Below are 11962 nucleotides of genomic sequence, written 5' to 3' on the forward strand. Positions count from 1 at the left end.
TAGATTTAATTAGAAGGCTAAAAGGAACAATAAGAAATAACAGTCGTGAAACTACAAGTAAATATGTATAAAGTGCTGCTGCTGCTGCTGCTATGTCACTTTAGTCGTGTCCGACTCTGTGTGACCCCATAGACTGCAGCTCACCAGGCTTCCCATCCTTGGGATTCTCCAGGCAAGAACACTGGAGTGGGTTGCCATTTCCTTCTCCAATGCATTAAAGTCAAAAGTGAAAGTGAAGTCGCTCCACTGTGTCCGACTCTAGCAACCCCATGGACTGCAGCCTACCAGGCTCCTCCGTCCATAGGATTTTCTAGGCAAGAGTACTGGAGTGGGGTGCTATTGCCTTCGCCTTATTATTAATATCACTAAGGATGCTGCAGAACTCTCACTTTCCTTTTTGGTTTACAACAAGGATTGAAACATCAAGAATATTAAAATGATAACTGAATTCATTCAGTAAGAAAAGTGACAGTGAAAAAGCAACAAATGGGGTGTACTGTACAGCGTGGTGACTATATATAGTTCATAATACTTTATAGCATAAACTGACAGATTTAACACAAAAATTGGTCCCAAATTTGACCCCAAAAATGAATTATTATACAATTCCCAGGTTTCCCTGGTGGCTCAGTGGTAAAATATGAACCTGCCAATGCAGAAGACCTGGGTTAGATACCTGGGTCAGGAAGATCCCTGGAAGAGGGCATGGCAACCCATTCCAGTATTCTTACCTGGGAAATCCCATGGACAGAGGAGCTTGGTAGGCTATATTTCATGGGGTTGCAAACAGTTGGACTTAACTTGGTGACCAAACAACAACAACAACATACAATCCCCACAAATGTGTGTGTGTGTGTGTGTGTGTGTGTGTGTGTGTATAAAGAATGACTTGCCATACAACTTTTGTTAAAAAAGAAAGAAAGAATATACAATGAAGAAAAGACAATCTCTTTAACAAGTGGTACTGGGAAAACTGGTCAGCCACGTGTAAAAGAATGAAACTAGAACACTTTCTAACACCATATACAAAAATAAACTCAAAATGGATTAAAGATCTCAATGTAAGACCAGAAACTATAAAACTCCTAGAGGAGAACATAGGCAAAACACTCTCTGACATATATCACAGCAGGATCCTCTATGACCCACCATGCAGAATATTGGAAATAAAAGCAAAAATAAACAAATGGGACCTAATTAAACTTAAAAGCTTCTGCACAACAAAGGAAACTATAAGCAAGGTGAAAAGACAGCCTTCAGAATGGGAGAAAATAATAGCAAATGAAGCAACTGACAAACAACTAATCTCAAAAATATAAAAGCAACTCCTACAGCTCAACTCCAGAAAAATAAATGACCCAATCAAAAAATGGGCCAAAGATCTAAATAGACATTTCTCCAAAGAAGACATGCAGATGGCTAACAAACACATGAAAAGATGCTCAACATCACTCATTATCAGAGAAATGCAAATCAAAACCACTATGAGATACCATTTCACACCAGTCAGAATGGCTGCGATCCAAAAGTCTACAAATAATAAATGCTGGAGAGGGTGTGGAGAAAAAGGAACCCTCTTACACTGTTGGTGGGAATGCAAACTAGTACAGCCACTATGGAGAACAGTGTGGAGATTCCTTAAAAAACTGGAAATAGAACTGCCTTATGATCCAGCAACCCCACTGCTGGGCATACACACTGAGGAAACCAGAATGGAAAGAGACACGTGTACCCCAATGTTCATCGCAGCACTCTTTATAATAGCCAGGACATGGAAGCAACCTAGATGTCCATCATCAGATGAATGGATAAGAAAGCTGTGGTACATATACACAATGGAGTATTACTCAGCCATTAAAAAGAATACATTTGAATCAGTTCTAATGAGGTGGATGAAACTGGAGTCTATTATACAGAGTGAAGTAAGCCAGAAGGAAAAACACCAATACAGTATACTAACGCATATATATGGAATTTAGAAAGATGGTAACGATAACCCTGTATACAAGACAGCAAAAGAGACACTGATGTATAGAACAGTCTTATGGACTCTGTGGGAGAGGGAGAGGGTGGGAAGATTTGGGAGAATGGCATTGAAACATGTGAAATGTCATGTATGAAACGAGATGCCAGTCCAGGTTCAATGCACGATGCTGGATGCTTGGGGCTGGTGCACTGGGACGACCCAGAGGGATGGTATGGGGAGGGAGGAGGGAGGAGGGTTCAGGATGGGGAACACATGAGAAATAAAGGAATAAAAAATTAAAAAAAAAAAAAAACCAAAAAAAAAAAAAAAAAAAGAATAGGAGAAAATAATAGCAAATGAAGCAACAAACAACTAATCTCAAAAATATACAAGCAACTCCTACAGCTCAACTCCAGAAAAATAAATGACCCAATCAAAAAATGGGCCAAAGAACTAAACAGACATTTCTCCAAAGAAGACATACAGATGGCTAACAAACACATGAAGAGATGCTCAACATCACTCATTATCAGAGAAAGGCAAATCAAAACCACAATGAGTTACCATTTCACGCCAGTCAGAATGGCTGTGATCTAAAAGTCTACAAGCAATAAATGCTGAAAAGGGTGTGGAGAAAAGGGAACCCTCTTACACTATTGGTGGGAATGCAAACTAGTACAGCCACTATGCAGAACAGTGTGGAGATTCCTTAAGAAACTGGAAATAGAACTGCCTTATGACCCAGCAATCCCACTGCTGGGCATGCACACTGAGGAAACCAGAACTGAAAGAGACACATGTACCCCAATGTTCATCGCAGCACTGTTTATAATAGCCAGGACATGGAAGCAACCTAGATGTCCATCAGCAGATGAATGGATAAGAAAGCTGTGGTACATTTACACAATGGAGTATTACGCAGCGATTAAAAAGAATACATTTGAATCAGTTCTAATGAGGTGGATGAAACTGGAGCTGATTATACAGAGTGAAATAAGCCAGAAAGAAAAACATTAATACAGTATACTGAAGGATATAGATGGAATTTAGAAAGATGGTAACGATAACCCTGTAAGCAAGACAGCAAAAAAAGACACTGATATATAGAACAGTCTTTTGGACTCTGGGAGAGGGAGAGGGTGGGATGATTTGGGAGGATGGCATTGAAACATGTATAATATCATATAAGAAATGAATCACCAGTCCAGGTTCGATGCAGGATACATGATGCTTGGGGCTGGTGCACTGGGATGACCCAGAGGGATGGTATGGGGAGGGAGATGGGAGGGGATTTTAGGATGGGGAACATGTGTACAACTGTGGCAGATTCTTGTTGACGTATGGCAAAACCAGTACAATATTGTAAAGTAATTAGCCTCCAATTAAAATAAGTACTGGATGCTTGGGGCTGGTGCACTGGGATGACCCAGAGGGAGTGTAGGGGAGGGAGGAGGGAGGAGGGTTCAGGATGGGGAACACGGTTATACCTGTGGCATATTCATTTCGATATTTGGCAAAGCTAATACAATATTGTAAAGTTTAAAAATAAAATAAAATTAAAAAAAATGTACAGGAAACAGAAAGTGGCAGAAATCTAAATGGAAAAATAAATGAGTTGGTTAATTCAAAAAAAAAAAGAGAAAGAAAAGGGAAAACAATTTCTTCTTTCAAAGGATCCAATTAAAAATAAAAAATAAGTGACAGCACTTTATAAAACAGAAGAATTGTAGAGACATGTTTAAATAGAAAAACACTGAATGGCTAACAAATCATCAACTGTATTCAACCTCATAGGTAATATAATAATTAAAAAGTTAACCTCATTATCATACATCTTTTCACCTATGTAACTAAGTTTGTTTTTTTATTTTTTCCCCTTACATGAATACCTAGCATTAGAGAAAGTACTGTAATGTGTGTGTTTATTGCACAAGTATTGCAAGCACGTCTTTGCAAACAGTCCTGGGTACAGATCTTTCTCCTGCATGTAGAAACCGAGTCTAATATGCCCCATCTTACAATAAAAAGAAATGCTGTCACTTCACTGTGTGTCCCACCACAGGTAATATCCTGTGTCTCCCATTTCCTCTTCTATTGGGCTTCCAGCAGATTTAATTGTCAAAACTGACATCCTTGTTTCCAAGTGCAATGGTCACTTTTTTTACATCATAAATAAATGCATTATTATGAAAAGCAGCAAACAACCACAGAGACCTCTACATCTGGGCTATGCTCGATTGGTCATCAGGTGACCTTAGTTAGGTACACGTTCCTGGCTTCCATCCTCTCTAATTCTCCCCTCCAAAGTCTGTGGGGCTCTCAGACTCACCTGCTTGGGAACGCTGGGTGGATGACTTCTCTGTGAAGGTCAAAATTTCTCCCTAATTAATTGACAAGGCAGATCAAAGTTTTTATCCTCAAACAAGAAAACAGGAAAGGATAAAAATCAAGCATTAGTCTCCCAGCCAGATGTAGGACTGCAAAAGTAAATAACCACATCCTATGCAATCAAAGAGGCACAGGCTGAGGGACTGTGGCAGAGGAAATGTTTACAGCTTCCTGTGTCAGTCCATTAGGCATGTTTTCCTCTTGTTAATTCAGCTTCTAAGTACATTATTTCCCTTAAAGACACTGATCTGGATAGAATTTTTTTTTTTTCCCTGCTGATTCTGTTCCTAGGAGACTGCATTATAAGTTAGGTGAATTCAGTTTTTATAGCTCCTTTGACTTTACCTCTCCTCCTTCCAAAGCGCTAAGCCTCCCAGCACCTCATCACATCCCTGAGTTCAAATTATCTCATTAATATACTATGGGTAATTTGCCTCAACTAGATCCCCAGGGCCTTCAAAGCTTTGGTTTTTGTTGGGAACACAACCCCTGAAACCTCTGAATATGACTATTCCCTTCTTCAAAAGGGGATAACTTTTCTCCTTTAATATAAAACTTGGATATTATAATCCTTGGTTTCATGCAAGTTTTTGCAAAGCCAATAAGGATTTCCTACTCATATCAGGAGTTAATGGCTGTCCTTTAAGAGTCCTCAGTATACAATATTTGTAACTATGAAAGACATATACATATATATTGTTATGCATCACTAGCTTAGCTGACTGTCAAATTTAATTTCTACAACAATGTATTCTATGAAGCAATACTTTTATGAACTCCATTCTCCAGTGTAGAAATAGGATTCAGAGGGACTCAGTGTTCTGATTACAAGTGTAAACAAAGTAAGGGATGGAATCTTGACTGGAGTGTGTCACCATGCCTCCAGTTCTCACTCTGAGCAGTGATTCTCAGCCAAGGTGATTTTGCTGCTGGGGATATTTGGTAATGTCTAAAAAGATACTTTGATTGGAGAAGGAAATGGCAACCCACTCCAGTATTCTTGCCTGGAGAATCCCAGGGACGGGGGAGCCTAGTGGGCTGCCATCTATGGGGTTGCACAGAGTTGGACACGACTGAAGCGACTTAGCAGCAGCAGCAAAAAGATACTTTGTGTGGATCACAATAAACTGTGGAAAATTTTGAAAGAGATACCAGACTACCTGACCTGCCTCTTGAGAAACCTACATGCATGTCAGGAAGCTACAGTTAGAACTGGACATGGAACAACAGACTGGTTCCAAATAGGAAAAGGAGTACATCAAGGCTGTATATTGTCACCCTGTTTATTTAACTTATATGCAGAGTACATCATGAGAAACATTAGGCTAAAAGAAGCACAAGCTGGAATCAAGATTGCCAGAAGAAATATCAGTAAACTCAGGTATGCAGAGGACACCCTTATGGCAGAAAGTGAAGAGGAACTCAAAAGCCTCTTGATGAAAGTGAAAGAGGAGAGTGAAAAAATTGGCTTAAAGCTCAACATTCAGAAAACTGAGATCATGGCATCTGGCTCCATCACTTCATGGGAACTAGATGGTGAAACAGTGGAAACAGTGTCAGACTTTATTTTGGGGGGCTCCAAAATCACTGCAGATCGTGACTGCAGCCATGAAATTAAAAGATGCTTGCTCCTTGGAAAGAAAGTTATGACCAACCTAGATAGCATATTCAAAAGCAGAGACATTACTTTGCCAACAAAGGTCCGTCTAGTCAAGGCTATGGTTTTTCCTGTGGTCATGTATGGATGTGAGAGTTGGACTGTGAAGAAAGCTGAGTGCTGAAGAATTGATGCTTTTGAACTGTGGTATTGGAGAAGACTCTTGAGAGTCCCTTGGACTGCAAGGAGATCCAACCAGTCCATCCTAAAGGAGATCAGTCCTCAGTGTTCATTGGAAGGAATGATGCTAAAGCTGAAACTCCAATACTTTGGCCACCTCATGTGAAGAACTGACTCATTGGAAAAGAGTCTGATGCTGGGAGGGATTGGGGGCAGGAGGAAAAGGGGACAACAGAGGATGAGATGGTTGGATGGCATCACTGACTCGATGCACATGAGTTTGGGTGAACTCTGGGAATTGGTGATGGACAAGGAGGCCTGGTGTGCTGTGATACATGGGGTCGCAAATCAGACACGACTGAGCGACTGAACTGAACTGAAAAAGATACTACTTATCTCCTATATCCCACAGGACAGAATCCCAAAGAAGTAATGTTCCTGCCCCAAATGCAAACAGTAAGAAAACCTATTCTAGACCAGAGCTCCAATAAGCTCATTATACATACAAATCATCAAGGTTTGTAGTTCAAATGCAAATTATGGTTCACTGGGTCTCTAGCAGACACAGGAACTGCCTTTCAAACAAGTTCTTAGGTATCGATGAACTTGTAGGGCTTGGTCTGTGGATCACAGTTTGAGTATCAAGACAGTAGTCCTGCGTTAGTCAAGTATACACAGTTTCAGTCTCCTCCACCAAGGATGTTTATGTAACTGTGAAAGATATGTGTGTTTTTTTGTGTGTGTTTTTTTTATTTTTTAGTTTTTTTACTTTACTATATTGTATTGGTTCTGTCATACATCAGCATGCCTCTGCCATGGGTGTACATGTGTTCCCCATCCTGAACCCTCCTCCCACAAGAATACTGGAGTGGGCTGCCATTTCCTTCTCCAAGGGATCTTCTTGACCCAGCAATGGAACCCACAGCTTACATCTCCTGCATTGCCAGGCAGGTTCTTTACCACTAGATTGACTATATATATATATATATATATATATATATATATATATATATATATATACTGTTTGTGTGTGTGTGTGTGTGCCACAGCGTGCATGGATGCTTGGGAACATAGCTATGAGTCATAGCAGAGGCTCAGACATGAAGCAATGTCTAAGCAGGGCCATGGTATCTATTACTGATGCTTACATGGGCTTAACATCAGAAGCAACACCAATCACTGACAACAGCTAGATGCCACAGCCCACACTCCTATCCATGCCAGAAGTCCATGCATGTCTCAAGTTCCTTGTTTGGTAGCCCCATCCCATGGCAAGCACAGCAGACCTACTGAAGGGACAAAAGAGCTCCAGATACAAAGATGCTTCTGAGCAAATGATGGTCAAACATTGATGGTGCTTATACAGACAGAGGCAGTCTGCATCTCAATCTCTGCCCAGGCCAACAGGGTCCTTGCCCCACCCTATCTAGAGTGCCACACACTAGCACTTCTTGATCCAGCACTGCTCCCCTCTGGGTCAACAGTGCTGGTACAGGAGTGGGGAAGCACACACTTAGGGGAAACAAGGTCAGCTCATATATGACCTTCAGGGCTTCTGCTCTAGCAACTTGGGACCCGCCTCTCTCCCATTAGGCCAGTAATGGCCACTAAGCTAGAGGAAGCCATATCTCATACCTGGCTCAAGCCCTAAACCCTCCATACCTCACATCCAGATGATTGCAACCAGTACACCCTAAAGAAAGGCATGAATTGTGATAACATCAGATCCAGCTCTTCCAACAAAGCCAATGGGCACACATCAATGGTATATGACTGTTCCCACAGAAAGACACCACTTCAAGACTGCAAGGGTTAACTGTGGCAAATAATTTCAGATAGGCAGACAAAGGTAGAGAAAAGGAAAAGACAGAGAAATTTATCCCAACTGAAAGAGCAACAGATCATGCCTTAAAAAAAATAGCTAATGAAAGAGAAACAATGTAACAGATTTGGAATTCAATGCATGAGTAAAGATGATATAAAACTCCATTTTCTCAAGCTAAAGTGATTCAAGGAATCTTCCAAAGAAGTTTTACTTTCAGTATTTGCCCTGTGCATTTTGTTAATAAGTGAAAGACCATAAAATATTTAATTCTGTGGAAAAAAGGATAGGGAACCATAACATAAAAACTAGTTAGTACTGAACACTGCAAGAAACAAAATGAACAGGAACTAGAAATAATTAATAGTATACCAGGTGATATAGAAGAATGCATAAGTTAACTGAAATATAGAATCATGGAAATGAATCAGAAAAGATAAAAACAAAAGAAAAATGAGATAGTGTGAAGGGTGTTTTGACTACATTAAGAACACCAACACTGGCATAATCGAAGTGTCTAGGAAGGAAAAGAGAAAAAGAGAAGGTAGTCAAATGTGTTTGAAAAACTTATGGCTCAAAACTTCCCAAACCTGAATAAAAAAGCAAATTCAGGTTCAAGAAGCAAAAAGCACCCCCCCCCCAAAAAAAATTATAGCAACAAGACTCACACCAATATGCATCAATTAAAACTGCAATATTGAAGATATGGCTTTCTAAAGACAGCATAAGTAAAGCAGTGTCATATAAAAAGGAACCCTGTAAAGTCTGTCAGCTAATGTCTTTTCTTTTTTTTTTACATTTTTTTTTTTTTTTTACTTGTCAGATGGGAGAAGTTGGATATACTTAAACTGCTGAGAGGGAAAAACCTGCAAACTAGGGCATTCTACCCAGCAAGATTATCATTTAGAATTGAAGGAGAGATAAGGAACTTTTCAGACAAGCAAAGACTAAAATAATTTATCAATTCTAATCCTACTCTACAAGGAATGATGTATAATCTTCTCTAGGAAGGAAAAAAAGGCATAACAAGTGGCAAGAAACTATATGAAAAACAAAATCCCACTAGTAAAGGCACATGTACAGAAAGGCTGAGGATCAAATTACTTAAGCTAAAATGAAAACTTAATATGCAAAAAGATTTTCTAAAGTCAATTATATCCACAAATAAAAATTAAATGGATAAATATGGAGGTCTTAAATAGAACAACAAACACACAAATGTAGGTCAGGGAGTGAAAATGCAGTGCTATTTGGAAGTGCAGGAATTTAAAAGACAGCCTGTTTTAAAAAATAAAGTTGTAGGTCATCATATTAAAACCCACTGTTTACCATACATCATAGAAACTACACTAGATAAACAAAAACTAGAGAGAAAGAAACACAAGTACTTTACTTTGTTTTTCAGTCACTTAGTTGTATCTGACTTGTTGCGAATGGACTGCAGCACACCAGGCTTCCCTGTCCTTCAACACCTCCCAGAGCTTTCTCAAAGCATACCACTAAATGGGAGAGGGATAGGGTGGGATGATTTGGGAAAATGGCATTGAAACATGTATAATATTATATATGAAATGAATCACCAGTCCAGGTTTGATGCATGATACTGGATGCTTGGGGCTGGTGCACTGGGATGACCCAGAGGGATGGTACGGGGAGGGAGGAGTTACGGGGTTTCAGGATGGGGAGCACGTATACACCTATGACGGATTCATGTTGATGCATGGCAAAATCAGTACAATATTGTAAAGTAATTAAGCTCCAATTAAATAAATTTATATTAAAAAATAAAACAAATCATCAAATCTTAAGAAACAGAAGAAAAAAACAAGAACTAAAAAACCAAAAAACAAGTAACACACTGGCAATAAGTAGCACCTATGGATAATCTCTTTGTGTGTTAGTAGACTAAATTCTCTAATAAAAAGACATTATTCTTAATAAAATCTTCATAAATCTATGATACCCCATCAAAGAAATGAAATTTCCAAACACTTTGTTATCCAAAGGTATGTAAATTGTGGAGTAGGAAAAAATAAAAACTCTGTATATAAGACTGAGAATAAAGCTTAGTAAAGAAAGTGCCTAAATCGTATAAAGATGCTGAATCCAAAGACAGAAAGACAATTGGAAATCCCAAGTAATACCTACAAGGAGTGAATTTTATTTCACAATAATCAAAGATCACAATTTCAAGTTCAGAGGCTTTGAGTTATGCAATCCAGGGCACTAGTATAATAGGTCTTTTATACTTGGCATCAAATATAAATTCTTCAGAGCCCCCTTTATATCTTTGTTCCTCAGACTGTAGATGAAGGGATTCAGCATGGGTGTGACCACAGTGTACATCACCGAGGCAATTGTACTTGAATGTGAGGTGTGGGTAGCAGCAGAGCTAAGGTAAATTCCTAAGGCTGTAAAATAAAATAGGAAGACAACCGAGAGGTGGGACACACAGGTAGAAAATGCTTTATATTTCCCTTGAGCTGATGAAATCTTACATATGCAGGAAACTATTTTAGAGTAAGAGTAAAGGATACCAGCAAAAGGACCAACACCCATCAGTACAGCTGCAAAATACATCACTATGTTATTAAGAAAATTATCAGAACTGGCAAGTTGTACCACCTGATTGAGTTCACAGAAAAATTGGGGGATTTTCACAGTGGGGCGGAAGGACAATCGCAACACCATTAAACTGTGTAGCAAGGAATACAGGACACTCATTAACCAAGATATTAGAACCAGCGATCCACAGAGCTGGGAACTCATGATGACCGTGTAGTGTAGTGGGTGGCAGATGGCCATGTACCGATCATAGGCCATCACAGTCAGGAGAATGTCATCTAATCCTGCAAAAAGAATATAAAAATACATCTGGGTGATACAGCCTTCATATGTGATTACTTTACTCTGGGTCTGGATATTCCACAGCATCTTTGGAATGGTGGTGGAAGTGAAGCAGATGTCCACAAAGGACAGGTTGGAGAGGAAGAAGTACATGGGTGTGTGGAGGTGGTGGTCTGAGCTAACAGCCAGGATGATGAGCAGGTTTCCAAACACAGTTACCAGGTACATGGAGAGGAAAAGCTCAAAGATGAAGGGCTGTAGTTTGGGCTCCTTTGAAAGTCCCAGAAGAAGAAATCCTGAAATTTGTGTATTGTTACTTGCTTCCATGGGGTGGAGGTGACTACCAGGAAAAAGGAAAATAATGACAATTTTAACTCATACTGCTATAATTCACATAGATGAAAGACCACAATTTCAATTTCTGTCTCAAGAATTTGATATTAATATTTTATTTATAGGTAAGTTCTCTTTGAGCGTATGTGTATATGTTTAACGTCTTCAGTCATGTCCAACTCTCTCCAATCCCAAGGACCATAGCATGCCAGCCTCCACTGTCCATGGAATTTCCCAGGAAAGAGTTCTGGAGTGGGTTGTCATCCCCTCCTCCAGGGGTTCCTCCCAAACCAGGGACTGAATTCGAGTCTCTTGAAGGGCTATTCCATTGCAGGTGAATTCACTGGGACGACCCAGAGGGATGGTATGGGGAAGAAAAAGGGTTCAAGATGGGGAACACTTGTATACCTGTGGTGGATTCATGTTGATATATGGCAAAACCAATACAATATTGTAAAGTTAAAACAAACAAACAAACCTCTGAGTCCTACAGAAGCCCCTTTGAGGGTATGCTTCATTTCATTTCTGACTAGGAATTTTTGCCCCATTCTCATCACATTTGCTAAGAGGTCATATATTCTAGAATTTAAATGTGATATTCCTTCACTCATTTGCAAAATACATAATTAGTGCTGACCCAGTAGAAAGTGCTGAAAAAATAAACCTCTTGCAATCCAAGAACACTGAATGAGTATATTCAAATAAAATACTATAGAATATGTTAGATGTGACAGATGCTATGAAGAAAACAAAACCAGGTATAAAAGAGAGTGGTAGGAGGTGTTATTTTGTTCTGAATGTTCAGGAAAGTCCAGCAAACTAGGTGATG

General features: G+C 39.5%; 1 protein-coding gene across 1 annotated transcript; it reads right to left on the reverse strand.

The window, feature by feature from the left end:
• Positions 1–10179: 10179 nt before the first annotated feature.
• On the reverse strand, positions 10180–11127 carry LOC113896651 (olfactory receptor-like protein OLF4). Its single transcript, XM_027548868.1, has one exon. It carries the CDS (start codon positions 11125–11127, stop codon positions 10180–10182), a length of 948 nt encoding a protein of 315 aa, XP_027404669.1.
• Between the last annotated feature and the right edge of the window lie 835 nt (positions 11128–11962).

Source organism: Bos indicus x Bos taurus, chromosome 7, assembly GCF_003369695.1.
Source record: "Bos indicus x Bos taurus breed Angus x Brahman F1 hybrid chromosome 7, Bos_hybrid_MaternalHap_v2.0, whole genome shotgun sequence".
NCBI classification, from domain to species: Eukaryota; Metazoa; Chordata; class Mammalia; order Artiodactyla; family Bovidae; genus Bos; species Bos indicus x Bos taurus.